The 17,437-nt window shown below is 43.3% G+C and overlaps 2 protein-coding genes across 4 annotated transcripts in view; both read right to left on the bottom strand.

Moving 5' to 3' along the window:
- Positions 1-17,437, bottom strand: part of msrb3 (methionine sulfoxide reductase B3) — a 168,848-nt gene that overhangs the window by 106,221 nt on the left and 45,190 nt on the right. The window lies entirely within an intron of this gene.
- tcf25 (TCF25 ribosome quality control complex subunit) lies at positions 4,693-13,367 on the bottom strand. The gene is made up of 9 exons (XM_010794265.1): positions 13,055-13,367; positions 12,107-12,247; positions 11,921-11,983; positions 11,533-11,657; positions 10,434-10,499; positions 10,244-10,326; positions 9,578-9,708; positions 8,386-8,485; positions 4,693-4,817 (listed from the first exon to the last, which is right to left on the bottom strand). The coding sequence occupies exons 1-9, from the start codon at positions 13,247-13,249 to the stop codon at positions 4,693-4,695; spliced, it is 1,029 nt and encodes a 342-aa protein (XP_010792567.1). The 5' UTR covers positions 13,250-13,367.

The raw sequence follows: 17,437 nt of genomic DNA, 5'->3' as shown, positions 1-17,437 counted from the left end.
CAACATGCCAGCTCTGGCTCATGTCAGTCGTTCCATCAAAATTAGACCGGGGAAAACACTCTCTTTAAGCCCATCACCACCCACCCCCTGAAGCAGAACCGCACCGGCTCCCTCACCATGCACACTCTGACTCATGTCATCTTACAAATAGACCGGGGAAAACACCTCTCTTAGCCCCTCACACACCCGCCGAAGCAGCCCAGCACGGCTCTCCTCACATGCACACTCTGCTCACGTCTTCTCCATCAAATAGACCGGGGAAAACACCTCTCTTTAGCCCCTCACACACCCCCGAAGCAGAACCGCACGGTCCCTTCACATGCACACTTCTGCTCAGTCAGTTCTTCCATTCAAATAGACCGGAAAAAACCTCTCTTAGCCCTCACAACCCCGAAGCAGCTCCAGCACGCCTCCCTCCATGCACACTCTGCTCATGTCAGTCTTCCATCAAATAGACCGGAGGAAACACCTCTCTTAGCCCCTCACACACCCCCGAAGCGCCCAGCAAGGCTCCCTCACATGCACACTCTGCTCATGATCAGTCTTCCATCAAATAGAACCGGGGAAAACACCTGCTCTTAGCCCTCACACACCCCCGTAAGCAGCTCCAGCACGTCTCCCTCACATGCACACTCTGTCATTTCAGGGGGGGGGGTTTTTCCGTCCATCCAAATAGACCGGGGAAAACCCTCTCTTTGCCCCTCACACACCCCCGAAGCAGCTCCAGCACGGGCTCCTCACATGGCACACTCTGCTCATTGTCATCTTCCAATCAAATAGCTAGACCGGCGCGAAAACACCTTCTTTAGCCCTCACAGACACCAAAGGACGGACTCAGCAGCGTCCCAGGCCACGCTCGCCTCCACCGCACACCTGTGCTCCGATGTCCAGGTCTTCCCCATCAAATAGACCGGAAAACACCTCTCTTTAAGCCCTCAACACCCGTCCGAGCAGTCCCAGCACGGCTCCCTCACAGCAAACTCTGCTCATGCGCAGTCTTCCACAAAGTTATGACCGGGGGGATAAACCACCTTATCTTTAGCCCTCACACACCCCCGAAGCAGCTCCGCACGGCTCCCTCACATGCACACTCTGTTATGTCAGCTTCCATCCCCCCCCCAAATAGACCGGGGAAAACACCTCTCTTAGCCCCTCACACACCCCGAATGCAGCTCCAGCACGGCTCCCTCACAGGCACACTCTGCTCATGTCAGTCTTCATCAATTAGACCGGGGAAAACACCTCCTCTTTAGCCATCACCACACCCCCGAAGCAGCTCCGCACGGCAGCTCCCTCACATGCACCTACTGCTCATGTCAGTCTTCCATCAAATAGGACCCGGGGACCACCTCTCTTTAGGCCCCTCACACCACCCCCGAAGCAGCTCCAGCACGGGAGATCTTCCCTCACATTCACACTCTGCTCATGTCATCTTCCATCAAATAGACCGGGGAAAACGCCATCCTCTGCTTTCGCCTCACACACCCCCGAAGCAGACACCAGCACGGCTCCCTCACATGCGACCTCTGCTCATGGCAGTCTTCCATCAACATAATACCGGGGAAAACACTCTCTCTTAGCCCACTCCACACAACCCCCGAGCAGTCCAGCACGGCTCCCTCCATGACTACTGTCATGTCAGTCTTCCATCAAATAGACGGGGAAAACACCTCTCTTTAGCCCCTATCAACACCCCCGAAGCAGCTCCTGCAGGCTTCCCTAACATGCACACTCTGCTCATGTCTAGTCTTCCATCAAATAACAGGGGAAACACCTCTTTAGCCCCATCACACACCCCCGAAGCAGCTCCAGCACGGCTCCTTCACATGCACACTCTGCTCATGTCGTCTTCCATCAAATAGACCGGGGAAGAAAACTCCTCTCTTTAGCCCCTCACAGACCACCAAAGGACGGACTAAGACATCTCCAGCACGCTCCCTCACATGCACACTCTGCTCATGTCAGTCCTTCCATCAAATAGACCGGGGGAAATACACTCATCTTTAGCCCTCACACACCCCCGAGGCAGCCTTCCAGCACGGCTCCACTCACATGAAACTTGCTACATGTCAGTCTTCCATCAAATAGACCGGGAAAACACCTCTCTTAGCCCTCCACCCCCCGAAGCAGAACCAGCATTGGCCCTCCGCTCACATGACACTCTGCTCATTGTCAGTCTTCATCAAATTGACGGGGAAAACACTCTCTTGCCCCCTCACACACCCCACGGAAAGCACTCCCAGCCACGGGCTCCTCACATGCACACACTCTGCTCATGTCCAGTCACTCCATAAATAGGACCGGGGAAAACACCCTCTCTTTAGCCCTCACACACCCGGCCGACAGCGGAGTCATGCGAAGGCTCCGCCTCTCACATGGCGCGCGCCGTGCTGCTCCATGTCAGTCTTCCATCAATCTAGCAGCCGGGCGGAAAACAGCTCTCTTTACGCCCGTGCTCAGCACGACCCGCCGAAGCAGCTCCAGCACGGCTCCCTCACATGCCACACTCTGCTCACTGTCAGTTTCCATTCAAATAGACAGGGGAAACCACACTCTCTTTAGCCCCTCACACACCCCCGAAGCAGCTCCAGCACTGCTCCCGTCACATGCACACTCATTGCTCATGTCAGTCTCCATCAAATAGACCGGAAACACCTCTCTTTAGCCCTCTACAGGACCACCAAAGACGGACTAAGCAGCTCCAGCACGGCTCCCTCACATGGCACACGTCTGCTCATGTCAGTCTTCCATCAAATAGACCGGGAAAAACACCTCTCTTTAGCCCCTCACACACCCCCGAAAGCAGCTCCAGCACGGCTCCTCACATGACACTCTGCTCAGTGTCATCGTTCATCGAAATGGACCGTGTGGAAAACACCTCTCTTTACCCCTCACACACCCCGAAGCAGCTCCAGCAGGCTCCCTCACATGCACACTCTGCTCATGTCAGTCTTCCATCAAATAGCCGGAGGAAGACACCTCTCTTTAGCCCATCAACACCCCGACAGCAGCTCCAGCACGGCTCCCTCACATGCACACTCTGTCTCATATCATCTCCATCAAATAGACAGGGGGAAAAAAAAAAATCACCTCTCTTAGCCCCTCCCACACACCCCTGAAGCAGTCTCCAGCACGGTCTCCCTCACATGCACAACTCGCCTCATGTCCAGTCCCATCAAATAGGACCGGGGAAACACCTCTCTATTGCCCCCACACACCCCCAAGGGGCAGCTACCAGCACGGCTCCCTCCATGCACACTTTCCATGTCAGTCTCCCATCAAATAGACCGGGGAAAAACACCTCTCTTTACCCCTCCAGCACCCCCGAAAGAGCTCCAGCACGGCTCCCTACGATACACACTCTGCATCATGTCAGTCTGTCCTCAGATATTAGGACCGGGAAAACACCTCTCTTTAGGCCCCTCACACACCCCCGACGCAGGCGCCCAGCGACGGCGTTCGCCCTACCACGGCTACCTCTGCTCCATGTCGCAGTCTTCCCATCACCACAGGGCGCCTCTAGACCGCGCGGAAAACACCTGCTCTTGTAGCTCCCTCATCACACCCCCGACGGCCGATGCAGCTTCCACCGGCCTCACATGCACACTCTGCTCATGTCAGTCGTTCCATCCAATAGACCGGGTGAAAACACCTCTCTTTAGCCCCTCACACATCCCCCGAAGCAGCTCCAGCACGGCTCGCCTCACATGCAAACGCTCTGCTCATGCCAGTCTTCCATCAGAATAAGACCGGGGAGAAACACCTCTCTTTAGCCCCTCACACGCGCCCCCCGGACAGCGAGGACCCAGCACGGCTCCCTCACATGCACGACTCTGCTCATGGTCAGTCTTCCATCAAATGACGGGGAAACACCTCTCTTAGCCCCTCACACACCCCCGAAGCAGCTCAGCACGGCCGTCCCCTCACACGAAGGCACACTCTCTCATGGTCAGTCTTCCAATAATAGACCGGGAAAACACCTCCTTTAGCCCCTCACACACCCCCGAAGCAGCCTCCAGCGAAGGCTCCCTCCCAGCACGGTGCACAACTCTGGCTCATGTCAGTCTTCCATCAAATAGGACGGGCGAGAAACAGCTCTCTCGTGTTAGCCCACTACACACCCCCGAAGCAGCTCCAGCCGACGGCTCCGCGCCGCCCACTCACATGCACACTCGGCTCATGCTTCAGTCTTCCATCAAATAGACAGGGGAAAAACACCTCTCTTAGCCCTCTCACACACCCCAAGCAAGCTCCAGCACGGCTCCCTCACATGCACACTCTGCTCATGTCTAGTCTTCAATCAAATAGACCGGGGAAACACCCTCTCTTTAGCCCCTCACAGACCACCAAAGGACGGGACTAAGCAGCTGTCAACCTTTAACCAGGATATTCTTTCTGTGGAAAACATACTTAATAAACTTGCTCTGGCGGTTTCCTCTAAGCTATTCATCTCGTCATTTCCCAGTGATCTTCCCTTTGTACCTCAGGAGAGTTTGCGGTACTCCAGAGCCGTCCTTGGGCAGCCTCTCTATCTCCAGGAACATCTGTGCTATATAAGAGCCAGATAAAGGAAGCCCTGCCAAGAGACGCATGAATCCATCCTCAAAACACATTTAATTCAATCAATTCAAGTAATCTTGTATTATTTAGATCTTATCTAGTGGACAGAGCTTCGAAAAAAAGCAAAGGTGTCTAATAAGAAGCATTAAGAACATGCCCCAACCTGTTCTCTTGTTCGGATACATCCAGCTCTGCTGGTGCTTGAGTTAGCAGACTGATAAAGATGAAGGCGCACTCAAAGCTGTACATGGCCCTCTCTGAAAAACATTATATCCACACATAACAGTACATTTTCAGTGATGTATTCCCAAACTGGGCACAGTGTATGTAAGCAGAACTGAACGAGACACATAGGTTGCAGCTGTGAGATGAGTCTGTTCGTTGTGTTGTGTTTTTGAGATTTACCGCAGGGCTTTGCAATCCCAAAGAACAGAAGAAACCAAAGGCCACTCAACTCCTTTGAGTTCAATTGAGTGTTGATTTAACAAAATTCTATCACGAAAGACCAAATGCAATTTGGTTAAATAATCCCTTCTAATTAGTATTCAACATTACAATTAACCCATTCATGCTATCAGGGTGAGCATGCTGTAATATGTATGTGCTTCACCTGAGAATGAACTTTTTAAGGAAATGGCGCTCTTGTTTGCCTTTACATTTAACCATAGCCGTGGAACAATGTTTCAAATGAGGAGTTGCGTGTGGGAGGACACCAGGGCTGGTCTGACCAATTTGCGCTGCCCTAGGCAAGATTTTTAGCTGGCAATGAAAACCTCTACAAAAGACCACATACACTACAAAAAGGAAACGTATTGATAGGTGGAAGCTTATATAAAAAGGCTTCAAATGTATTTAGTATTGCTATGAACATGTTTTAATTGCGGGGTGGACTCACAACCTCTGAGGGGTCCTGGGGTGCCCCCCCGGGAAGATTTTTATAACATTTTAAGTAAAATACTTCAATCTGTGCAGCTTGAGCCGCCCAATTACTAGAGACTGATCTAGGTGATACAACTCTAACACACCCATGTGAAAAAGATCCAGTTGTATGTGGAACATAACCAACTAACCCTGACCATAGCCAATAACAAATAAATGTAGGACTTAGCTAACTTGTTTTATTTTGTGTTCATTCATATCTTTACTTTATCAGTTAAATTATTTATTTATTTGCATATTGTTAAATCTCTCAGTTTTAAACAATTTTTTTGGTTTACTCTCCTATGTATACATGGAATGATTTCAAAACCTGTTTTATTTATTCCTAATAATTATAAGGTGTTCCCTTTTGAAATATTTGCTTTACATATTTTGATCAAAACGTTTGAGAGCCCACTGAGATAACTTAGACTAAGTCGACTATCTATAAACCACTCAGTATCCTTTACCTCACTGACCTTCAGATCGACAGGAAAACTCTCCCTCCACATTATTGTAGAACACAGCTTCTTATATCCGTGTTAACGTAGCAGTCAGAAGCTAACAACAATCCCCGCCGGCACCGGTGCACCCCCTCGTCTCTATCTATCTTCTAGTCTATCTCTCTCATCTCTCTCTCCACTTTGGCTGATGAGCTGCGGGCGCCTGATAAGTCAAACATTCCCACTTTCATCACTTACAGCGCCATCGTACAGAGCTCAATGAAACATGTAAACTGGGGTGAAAAGGTGGGTTATCGTTACGTAATTATGAATGTTGTACATCAAGGCGACAATTCGTTTTTTTAAAATTATATTTGATTTATCTTGCTGAAGTGCAGATCCCCTGTCTCCACCAAGCGGGTGCTGCAGCACCCTCCAGCACCCCTACTTCCCCGCCCTGCAATTTAACCAAAGCACACTGACAGTGAGCTCTAGATCAGTGTTCTTTCAACTGTTGGGTCGCCCGTTTCAAGTGGGTCGCCGACTGTGTGAGCTGAAGAAAAAAAATGCTGAAAAAAAAAATTGCGACCGATCTTTCTTTTTTTTGGGGAGGAAAAAAGTCACAACTTTTATTTTGAAGGCGCCATTTTCCTAACATGAATCGATAGGACGTGTATATTAAATCTAGACGTAGTGTCCGTGACGTCACCCACGCGCGGCCCATGAGATGCTCTGGCCAGGAGTTGCCTGAGAAAGCCCGTTAGTAGGCTGAGTCGGCCAGCTACTCGCCGGGCGCTTGACAGCGACGTCAGAGTCATAATCCCGCCTGCGCCAAATAAGGGCAAAGGAGGCGGGACCTGCTGCCTCCGAACTGGAAGTAAACCAGAGCTAGCTCAGGCTAGAAGCCTAAGCTAACATGAAATACATACCACAGTGTAGTTTCCCCATATATAATATTACATTCATAATCAAATGAACAATATGCAAGAGAATTAGCTATATTTTGTTATTTAATGCTTGTCATTCACACGTTAAGAAAAGACCGGACTCCACCGCCGGACCTAACGGGCCGCAGTGGGGCTAGCTCCGGGACCCGGCTGGAGCTAGCCCCCTGCGGCTCCGTTAGCTCCGGCGGCCACCACTGGGATAATTAGGTCCCCTATTAACATTGCTCCCGTTTAGCATTATTGGGCGTCATAGCCATAGACTATAAAGTCTTACCCCAAGGGCTGAATCATAAACTAAAATGTAATGTAATGTATAAAGGGTTACGTCCTTAGCTGGCTAATAAGTAACAACCTAAGCTACCAAGCACACAAACACCTGCGAACGGGACATGTTAATATTATCATTTTAGACTTCTTGGAAGTTCTGTTAGTAAATTCAAGCGCACAGCACAACATTTTTAATTGTCTGGTATTTGTATACAATATTCCCTAAAAGGCACAATCACCCGAACACGGCTCTAAAGCTAAAGGGTCAGTTACAGTAATACAACTAACTAACGTTAGCCTTCTATGGTTGTAGCCTAGCAGAGTGGGACAAATTGCTGTATGTTGAGCAGTGAGGCATGTACATGTCCCATCAAAGTGACCACGCGACCTAATTTATGCCAAAAGCTTTAAGCTTAATATTAATTAAGACAGATGAGGTGAGAAAAATTTCACCCCCCCAATCCATATTCATTGAAGGGGGGATCTAACTATACGGAGAATATGGTTTTTTGAACCACGATGTAAACATGTTTATTTCTGCTTATAAATTTGGGCATTTTAACATGGGGGTCTTATGGAAATTGCTCCCTTCTGCAGACTGCTCCTACTGGCCACTAGATGAACTGCAGTTTTTGAGGGCACTTCCGTATTAGCGTCCCGCGCTCTTTCCGAGAGTTTGCCGCTTGCCATGGAAATCCCCCAGACCCCTCTGCTGGCGTTTGGGTTTTCAGCATGTGTGCCTTTTTTATATAGTTCAGCTTTGATTCCATCATCTCATTAAACCTTTTTTAAAAAGCATACTTAGGTTCTGCTGTGAAGGGAGGATATAAGGAATATATGCACTGAACTTCACTTTTATTTAATATTGTATGCTGAAAAGCATATATATATATATATATATATGATATATATATATATATATATTACAGAACGTTTTTTTGTTGAATAGATTTGAGTGCTTCAAAATGTTGGCTCGCGATGCATTGACCAAGTAAAAAGTGGGTCCCGAGGCCTGACCAGTTGAGAACCACTGCTCTAGATTAACCACAATTATATAGTTTGATAATCTGACAAATGAGGAGTCATCAGTGGACTGACTAAAGTCAGTTTTGGATGTGGATAGTTAGGCTATTTAACATTCTGCCTGCAGAGTTTGTTTAAAATAACCCAAAAGTAATTGTTTGGCAATAAAAACATCTTCAATATTTGGTTTCAAAGTGGGATTTAGAGAGGGAGTCCATGATCCTCACCAATGAGGTCCCTGGCCATCTCCTGATCCTCCTGAATGCGGCAGACATCAGAGAGCTGCAACAAAGAATCAATGTGGTACGGGTTCAACTGCAGCAAGGCCTGGGGAAACAGAGAAGGGACAATGGTCATTTTGACAGGGAAGGACAAAGACATAAAGACAGAAATGCATTCAACCTCCTGTTGAAAATGTGAATAATGCATGTTGATGAAGTATCTGTGCAAATGTAGATTGTCAGTATATTGTAGGGCTGTCCCGAATACCATTTTTCAGGCTCCGGATATTAGGTAGTAGTCAGCAGCGAATATTCGGCGCGCGCTTCAACACATGTATGTCGGTTTATTCAAGGCATTCATTTTGTTATTCTACAGTATTGTTGTTTTATAGTTATTTGTTAAGTAAATAACCCAATTTATTTTCTTTGAAATTGAAAAGGATATTGCATTTGTTACTTTTGTTGCAGTTGTATATATGTCTTAAGTGTAATTTGGCTTGGCTTCCTATTTTGTATGGACATACTTTTATTTTGAAGGAGAGTTAGGGCTGTTGACAGGAAGTTGTTGTTGCTATGGAAACAACGTGACGGACAAAAGGAGCGGAGATTAACGGAGAAAAATAATATCCACAAATAAAGACGGAGAAAGTAAAGGATAAAGTGTATGGTTAAGTGTTAGCACCCCCCGAAGAGGCACAAGCTCTTACGTTGATATTGGAGATTTCAATCAATTCAATTTGGCTGCCAAAAAAAGAAAATCCGAATAAAGATATTCAAAATTGAATAGTGGGCCAACGAATTTGGGTACAGCCCTAGTATGTTGACATATAGGAAGTCAAACTGGGTTTTACCTGTAAAATCATCAGAAATATGGGCTAAACGCTGACTTTTCTCTTAAAGTTTTAGGAACACATTCTTAGTACTATGAACGAGAGCATTAAAATTGCAGTTGTTGAATTTTTATATTGATGATGATTTAATAGGATAGTTTAATGCCAAATCAAGAGTTGGAAAGGCTGATACAAATAACATTCCATTTGGGATGTTATTTGGCCATTCATGCCAAACAGTATCACAGTTTATTTTATGAATCCCTGGCAACATCAATACTGAGGATGCTTGATTTAAAATATCATAAATAATCATTAAACGCACTGACACCAAAGAGCAAAGACAACGTATGAGCTGGTTGTTTTACCACAATGTTGTTGGGATCCATCGACTCAACAGCATCCAGGAACTTGAACTGTACTTGTTGGTAGTCCCGACCGTGCTCAAAGGTAAAGTACTGAATGCCATCCTTTGACTGCAGTAGGGTCATTGAGATTCCTGTGGAGACATCAAAAGGGGGGGATGATTCCAGCCTTGGGACCTTGCCATAACACAATTGTTTCCATCATTTGAAGTCACTGTCTCCTAATTTTCAGTATGTCTGCAAATTAAAAAGTAATGTCTAAAACTGGTCTCTAAGAAAAGCATCTTGGGGTAACTTCTGTTATGATTTGGTGCTATATAACTAATAAAGTATATTTATCATGACTGTTTAATAAAAGGCAAAAGCGGCCAAGAAAAACTGTGAAGAAAACTAAAAGAATGACACAACAGAGTAATAAATGGCAAAGCTATATACAGTATTGTAAGAGTACAATAATATCACTATTTACTCTTATGTGTGTGTATTGGCGTTGGAATCTTAACACTACTTAGTCACAATAAAGAAGCATATTCAGAAAAAAACAGTCAAGTGGGAGCGAAGTATGCAATTGTAGATATAGGACAACATTTAAGTAGCGAGATTCAGCCTGAAATAATGCATTTAAAAAAGCAACAAGCTATGACAAGACAAGTGTAAGGGAAAGCCTACCTGGGCGGCTGAAGCGAGGCCAGCTGTCCTTAGGAATGGTCATCCAGGTGCTACGGTGAAACTGTCTGTTTCTCTGTCGAGGTCTTTCAAAAGACAAGAAAAACATATAAGAATGATGACAAGAATAAGCTAAATCTTATAATGATGTCGGCAATGTTAATCCAAACAGTCTCACAACTTTTCTTTTTACCTTTGATCCCCCTGAACAGCTCGAGCCCCAAAATATCTCTTCAGCTCCGTCTCTGAGTTGAGGTTCCTTATTAATTGACATAGAAAAGTTACATTCAGATTTCGACAGGCCGACAATGACAGTTGAGAAAAAACATGGAAACATAGGGCCTGTCATTTTGTAATTTTGTCATGCATGAAAGACTCTACAACACAAATGCAAAAAAAAAGAAGACAAATCTATTTGTGTTTTCTGTGATTTTCAAGAGACGACGCTGACATGTTGATGCCGGTGACCATACTTAACAGTTGACAGTTAGTAATCACACCAGTGGGACCCAGAATCCAAGCCTCATATGTTGTAAATGTCAGTGTACAGAATTGTTTACCTGATTTTAGGTTAGAAAGGTCAACTTTTACCTTTTAACTACATCTTCAAAAATATTTAAGAAATAGTGCCGAATAAGGCTTCCATGAAGGATAACCAAAAGTACCAATGTTTTTATATTTTAGCAATATACTATGGACATACCATCAATGGCATGGCTGCACAGTGTGCGTATTTAATATTGGCCATCAATGTAAGCATTAGGTAAGCACATTATCTTGTTCTGTATCAGAATGGTTGCATCAGTGAAATCAGCAGTTTACAAGACATCAAATGCAGTGCTATCATTATAGGTATATGACATGTTCTGACGTCCCTGGTTATGTAGCAATAAGTGCAACATAATTCAACAATTGTGTAAACAAGTGTTAATTCATGCCATGCAATTCTGAGATGGACAGACTCCAAATAGTTTACTTTTTTTGCATGGGTCATGCGCCAACACATGGTGTCCATAAGGAATCACAGAAATGTATATTTTAGTAAGTAAGGCTACTGTACTGACCATAGACCAAGTCATGCAAGCAGAGATATTTTAGTGTTTCTACTCCAATAAACGTATTCATGTGCTTATTTTTTAGCCTTTCAGCTTGGATGTATCTTGCAAAATAACTACTGGAATAATACAGTACAGTAGGAACCAGAGTGTTGTTTGCACTGCATGTGAGTGCTATGCAGCGATATCTGATCTGACTATCCATTTTGTCTACATGTGAGATGTTGCTCTCCTTACCTGTGCTCCACATGTAGCACAGATCTTCTGTCGGAGCCTCCACAATCTTCATTTTGCAAACCCAGTCCATTGGGCTGCTCCAGATTCTCCAGTATTAAATCAATGTTATCGTCTGGTACAGCCTCCTTAAAATAATTGAATACAAAGTGGTTAGACAACGTTTACCTGTTGTTCTCTTGCTAAAAAAAGCTCCCTTTTTGAAAAATGTGTGTATATACTATGTTTGGCAATGAAAAGTGATTGTAAGAGTGTTATTAATACATACATTAATAATGTACAATTATTTTCATTTTATGGATTTCATGTTAGTAAAGTTATCATTGATTCTTAAAATATAGCGTAGGGTTACTATTTATTGTGAACATAAATCCTTTCTCAATAAATGTACCTGTCCTTCTGTCACTTTGGTCTTCTTCTTTTTCTTCTTCTTTTTAACTCTGTCTCCAGACGACTGTTAAAGTAAAGAGAGATTACAGTTTAATATCTAGACAAAAATGCACATTTATATCAGAAATGAATATGTAAGTTCAGCAGAGGATCAGAGGCACTCCTCCTTTTATTGCTTCATCTTTACCTTTGTAGATGCATTCTCTTGCTTTTCATCTGGTTTCTCAATGTCATCCTTCTTTTCTGTTCCACTTGTTTTATTTTCATCTGGTGTATCTTCTTCTTCATCAGGTGAGATAATCTCTGCCTCGTTGTCTGCATCACCTATCTAGTAAAGAATGATACATTGGCAAAATAGTTAGTTGGATAAAGCAGTGTTAGAAGTGAGAAACATTCTGGATTAAACATTGAAAACCTAAGTTGCTGGTATCCATTAATAATAACCTGAACAACTGAAACCAGTCAGGCTATTATTTAGTGATGCATTATGATATTGATGTGGGATAAAATGGATGTAAATAACATATAAGCTTCATTTAATAATGATGATGATGTGATGTCTTGATTTACAGTGATCATTTGTTTAATAAAATAAACCAAATGTTAATGAATGCACAAATCAATCGTTTACTTTTAATTAAATAACTCTTTCTAGGTACAGTAGTATGGATTCAAGTTCCACTACATTATGTATACTGGCTGCATCAAAGTCCATATTCAACTTGATTTTAAACATTCATCTGTCCAAATTCTGAAGAAAAATATAAAAATAATGATTGTCTTCACCTTAAAGAAGCTATATTATATCTCCGTTTTGTTTCACTATAAAACACAATTTAAAGGCTGGCAAACGTGACTGTTGTACAGTCCACTGGATCTTTGTTGTCAGTGTGTTCTTAAGGTTGGTGTAGACTACTTCCTATGTTAGCTTCTTGGCTAACGTTTACTTTTGGTTGAATGTTAGTTTATTTTAATAAACTAAAAGGGGAGCTAACGTTGACGCCACACGGCTAGCTTGAGTTAGCATGGTGTATCAACAGAGAGCTCGCTGTAAACATCTGCCAGAAGGAAACACACAGTAACGTTGGTTAACAGAAACATATATCATGTCTGGATAACTACAACATCACCTCACCAATTCATAAATGTTGCTGAAGTTTTTCTGGGCTTTGTTTTTCTTTGCCTTTCTGCCTTTGCTATCAGACGGGGGGGAAGCACTAGCCGTGTCCAGCAGCTCCTCCGGGCTGTCATCTAAAGTGAGGTCCCCGGCGTCCAGGGCCTCCTGGCCCCGCTGCTTCCCTTTGAGCCTTCGCAGAGCCCGGGTAGACATGGTCCACTGTTCATGGGACACATACACGTCAGTTAATCTCGATTAAAGTCGTTTTTAGTTAGGTGACAAACAGAGTAAAGCAATGAAATGAGGGTCTTCTTCTTCTTCTCTATTTTAATGGCAGATCGCCAACAGCTTTTAGTTGCATACCGCCACCTACTGTACATGAGTGTGTATCATCATGCCATTCCATCTCTCAACTCATGGACGTAGGCCTATGATCTAATCAAAAAATAAAGAAACATAAAATAAAAACATAAAATAAAGAAAACAAAACAAAACAAAAATCCATGATATATTCCAACCTAATGTTAGATTATTTTACCTACCCCAGTTTCACTCAGAAAGGTAAACAGTGCCTTTCTGGTAGCTCTTACTCCCTCTCCTTCTGATCCCAGAATACCAACCACACTCCACTCCCTCTCTGCCTCTAAAACTTTAGCCTCTAGTTTTTCCCTTTCAGCTTTATAGATGTCACAATGTAATAAGATATGTTCCACATTTTCTTTAACTCCACAGTTCCTACACTTGTCACTTTTACTTTTCCCCATGACATCAGCGTATACTATTCAATGCTGTGTGATTTATTCTGAGTCTAGCTATCATGATTTCCTCCTTTCTGTTTCTTTCTTTATAAATATTAATTGTAATTTTCTTTTGTACTTTATGATACTCTCTGCCTTTTTGGTCTTTCTGCCACCTTTTCTGCCAGATCTCCATCCCCTTTTTTCTTAATTACTGCTTTTCCTTCTCCTTTTCCAAGTTGAACTGGTAATGTTATTTCTTTCTTTAGTGCACCTTTTGCTAATCTATCAGCACACTCGTTCCCTTTCACCCCCTCATGTGCAGGCACCCAGCAGAACTGCAGATCTATACCGCCTCTGTGAAGTCTTAACAAGCTATGGTTAATTTATGAGTATGTCTTCTCTGACAGTTTTTGTTGACTGTATGCTTTTTAATATGGATAATGAATCTGTGCATATCACCACCCTATCTGGTCTGACCTCTTCTACCCACTGTAATCCTATTATTACTGCCAGCATTTCTGCTGTGTACACAGATAGTTGACCTGACGCTCTTTTCGAGATCGATATTTTAAAGTCTGGGATATACCAACTCCAACACACTCGTCCTTGTTCTTAGACATGTGTATATTTTGAGGTAATTGTGATAATTATTCCTGAGGTACATATTTGTTTTGATTCCTACTTCATTTATTTGCCACTCTCTTTTCTTTTCTAGAATACTCATATCTATATTTACTATAATAATGTTAATAAATGTATTCTTATGGTTTAGCCTTTCTCAGGCTACAACATGGTTAAGTTTACGAATAATATTAATTGGAATACAAATCCCTCTTTGCATTGTTTACCAGCCTCTTTAGGCTTATCAATCACAATCATTAAACTGGAATAAATACAATATTGTTAACATGAAAATATGATTTAATGTTCACTGTTTAGAGTTATTCTAAGGCTTTACTCATTGGGAACTCGGTATGAGATAGAGCACACTGTTGAGATGTCAAATCTGCCTGTTTTACACACTTTGACCAACAAGGGGGTTCAAATGAAGCCTCATGAGATGAACCCTTTTGCGAACCAATTGGTTGGAAAGCTTCAAAGCTTCATAAAGCTTCCTCTCGCCATCACTAATATTTACCATTGGAAAAAGCCTTGGGGGAACACTACTGAATGGATTTGATGGTGTAAACTCTAAATCATGCATGTCGTATCTCCTTATTTTTCCTTTACTTGTCCATCCAAACCTACGCCCCTGGAACTTGGAATATTCCCAGCAATCTTGTATGTTTTGTTTGTGATATTTCCTTCCCCACTTCCTTTTTGTCACTACCCGATCTGCAGCTCTGCCCGATCTGCAGTGCGCAATGGGCAACTCCGGACGGCAACCCAAGTAGGACAATTGACACAGTGGCTTTTGGCAAAGCTCAAAAAGAAAACTCGAGAGGGATGAGTTATTGTTATTACAACGTGACTTCACTATTATTTAACAACTCTTTTTATTGGGTTCTTTTATTTGGGGTTAAATACATTGTCAGAACAAGTGAGAAATTAATTTAACTTCTGGTAGACAGCTATCATACTGAATAAATATTTACTGTGAATGTATGCAAAAATGTTTGGCATATAGCTGTCTAACAGAATTTAAATCAATTTCTCACTTATTCTNTGTTGCCCTCATACTTGCCCTGATTTTGTCCCCCTATTCACGTCTATTCTTGTTTTTGTCCATCATTAAGGCAAAACAATTATCTTTCTTCTAACATTTCTTCTACGATATGCCCATTACTGTCGGTTTGAATGCTTCCCCATAGGCTGTTGTGAGCGTTCAAATCACCACACCATACTTCCCTCCTATGAGCCGTCCCTGCTTTTGTCTGCAAAGTTTCAATGTGAAGATTTTTACACAGGTTGTAGAAATTGATAAGCTTTATGTGTCCTTCTTTCCTTAGGCTGCAAATTTCTACTATGACACATTCCTTGTCTTCAGGGGATGGGACTACCCATAGGCCAACCCATCCTTAAGGAAAGTAACACACCCTCCACCATTTTGATTGCTAGCTCTATCATATCTTACAGAGCTGAACTCTGGAATCACAAAGTCTAGATGAGGTTTTAACCAAGTCTCTTGCACACAAATTATATCTGGCAATGTTTGTAACTCATAGACATATTTGTTAAACTCCTGTCCATTAGCTATGAGGCTTCTAGCATTCCACTGGAGTATGTGAATCACCATTAATAACGAGCTAACCCCCATCCTGTATGTCTGTTTCCCCACTTTGTTTATTGCTAGTAATTCATGTATCTGGTCTGCTTTTATATCTCTAATGTTAAGGAATTTCCTCGCAGCCTGCACTATGGTTTTGATTCTGTCGCTTTTCTTTTTCAGCTGTGCCGCAACATTAATGGTATGAAAGATGAAGGCCATAAAGTTGACTTTCTTTACCACGAGAATGCTATCATGTTCTTTATTTTTCACAGGAACTTGGCTTTGATTTGTAGACTGACTTTCTGTTATGTTGCTACCACTCTGTACTACATTTCTTTGAACCATTCCACTAGGAGCCTGGTTGTTTGCTTCCATTTCCCTTACCTTCTTTAAAGCTTCTGCATATGAGACTTTGCTAAGAACTTTGACCCTCTGAGCTTCTCTGGATTCTCTCTGCACTACACATCCACCAAACGCTGCACTGTGCTCTCCTCCACAATTACAGCATTTCATCTTTGCCTCTTTTTCACATTTCCCATACTCATGTTGGCCTCCACATCTCGCACACCTTAGTTTTTCTTTACACTGCTTTGCTGTGTGTCCCATTATTTGGCATGTGCATAGTCATCTAAAGTGGTTGTGGATGAATTTCCCCTCACCACTGTAGTTCATGTATCCTATTTTGCACAGATTTCGGTAATATTTTTTCTCCAAACTGATTAACTACTGAAAGTGTTTGCCTTCAATTGTTGCCATCTCTTTTTTGCCTCATAAGCTGTTTGCCTCAATAACTTTTTCCTCGCTTTAATTCTCCTTTTTTAACATCACTCCATAGACATTATTGAAGTGGAGGAACTCAGATATGACTCCCCTTCCTCAACGATTTGGCCATTGCTCCTGGGAGTATGGAGCCTTTAATTTTTTCCCCCACTGAGTGTCGTCCATTTGTAAGGTATTTTTCCCTGCTGGTGCTGGCTTGCTGGTTGCTTGTAATCAAAACTCGTGTTGTTGTGTCATAAAACTTGGAGCAAAATTTGAGGATTTTACCCATTTCTTTTCGAAATGGATTTGTTGTCAGTTGAACGGGTGTAATGCCCACCATCCCGGGTTGAAGTTCTATTTATAACTTTTCCACTCGCTGCTCTAATGTTCTGTATTTCGAAATTGCTTGTTTTTCACTTTGACTGCATTTTGTTTTTTGTTTAAGCCTGCTCCACTCGGACATCCGACCAAACTTTGTGGTTCCTTGCTCTGCTACTTTCTCAAGCCCTGCTTCCCAACGTCGGACCAATCCGGGACCCACCCCCTTGGTGGGTTCTTGCCCTCTGCTAACTTTTTGTGCCCCTTGTTTCAAAGCCCCCTGTTCTTCCTCACAAGCGAGTTGGGGTCGTGCCCGATTGGTCCAGTATCAGCTCTTTGGGGGTCCCCATCTGGGAAGCTAGTGTGGGGGAC

The sequence above is a fragment of the Notothenia coriiceps genome, unplaced genomic scaffold (assembly GCF_000735185.1).
Source record: "Notothenia coriiceps isolate Sejong01 unplaced genomic scaffold, NC01 NC01_scaffold00037244, whole genome shotgun sequence".
Taxonomy (NCBI): domain Eukaryota; kingdom Metazoa; phylum Chordata; class Actinopteri; order Perciformes; family Nototheniidae; genus Notothenia; species Notothenia coriiceps.
This window is presented reverse-complemented; position numbering and strand designations above follow the sequence as displayed.

Excerpts from the sequence above, each read along its gene's own strand:
- tcf25 (XM_010794265.1), bottom strand. The coding sequence starts at position 13,249 with ATGTCTACCCGGGCTCTGCGAAGGCTCAAAGGGAAGCAGCGGGGCCAG. Across the intron at positions 11,984-12,106 it reads AAGAGAATGCATCTACAAAG|TCGTCTGGAGACAGAGTTAA; the intron begins GTAAAGATGAAG and ends TTACTTTAACAG. Across the intron at positions 10,500-11,532 it reads GTGCTACATGTGGAGCACAG|GAACCTCAACTCAGAGACGG; the intron begins GTAAGGAGAGCA and ends TCAATTAATAAG.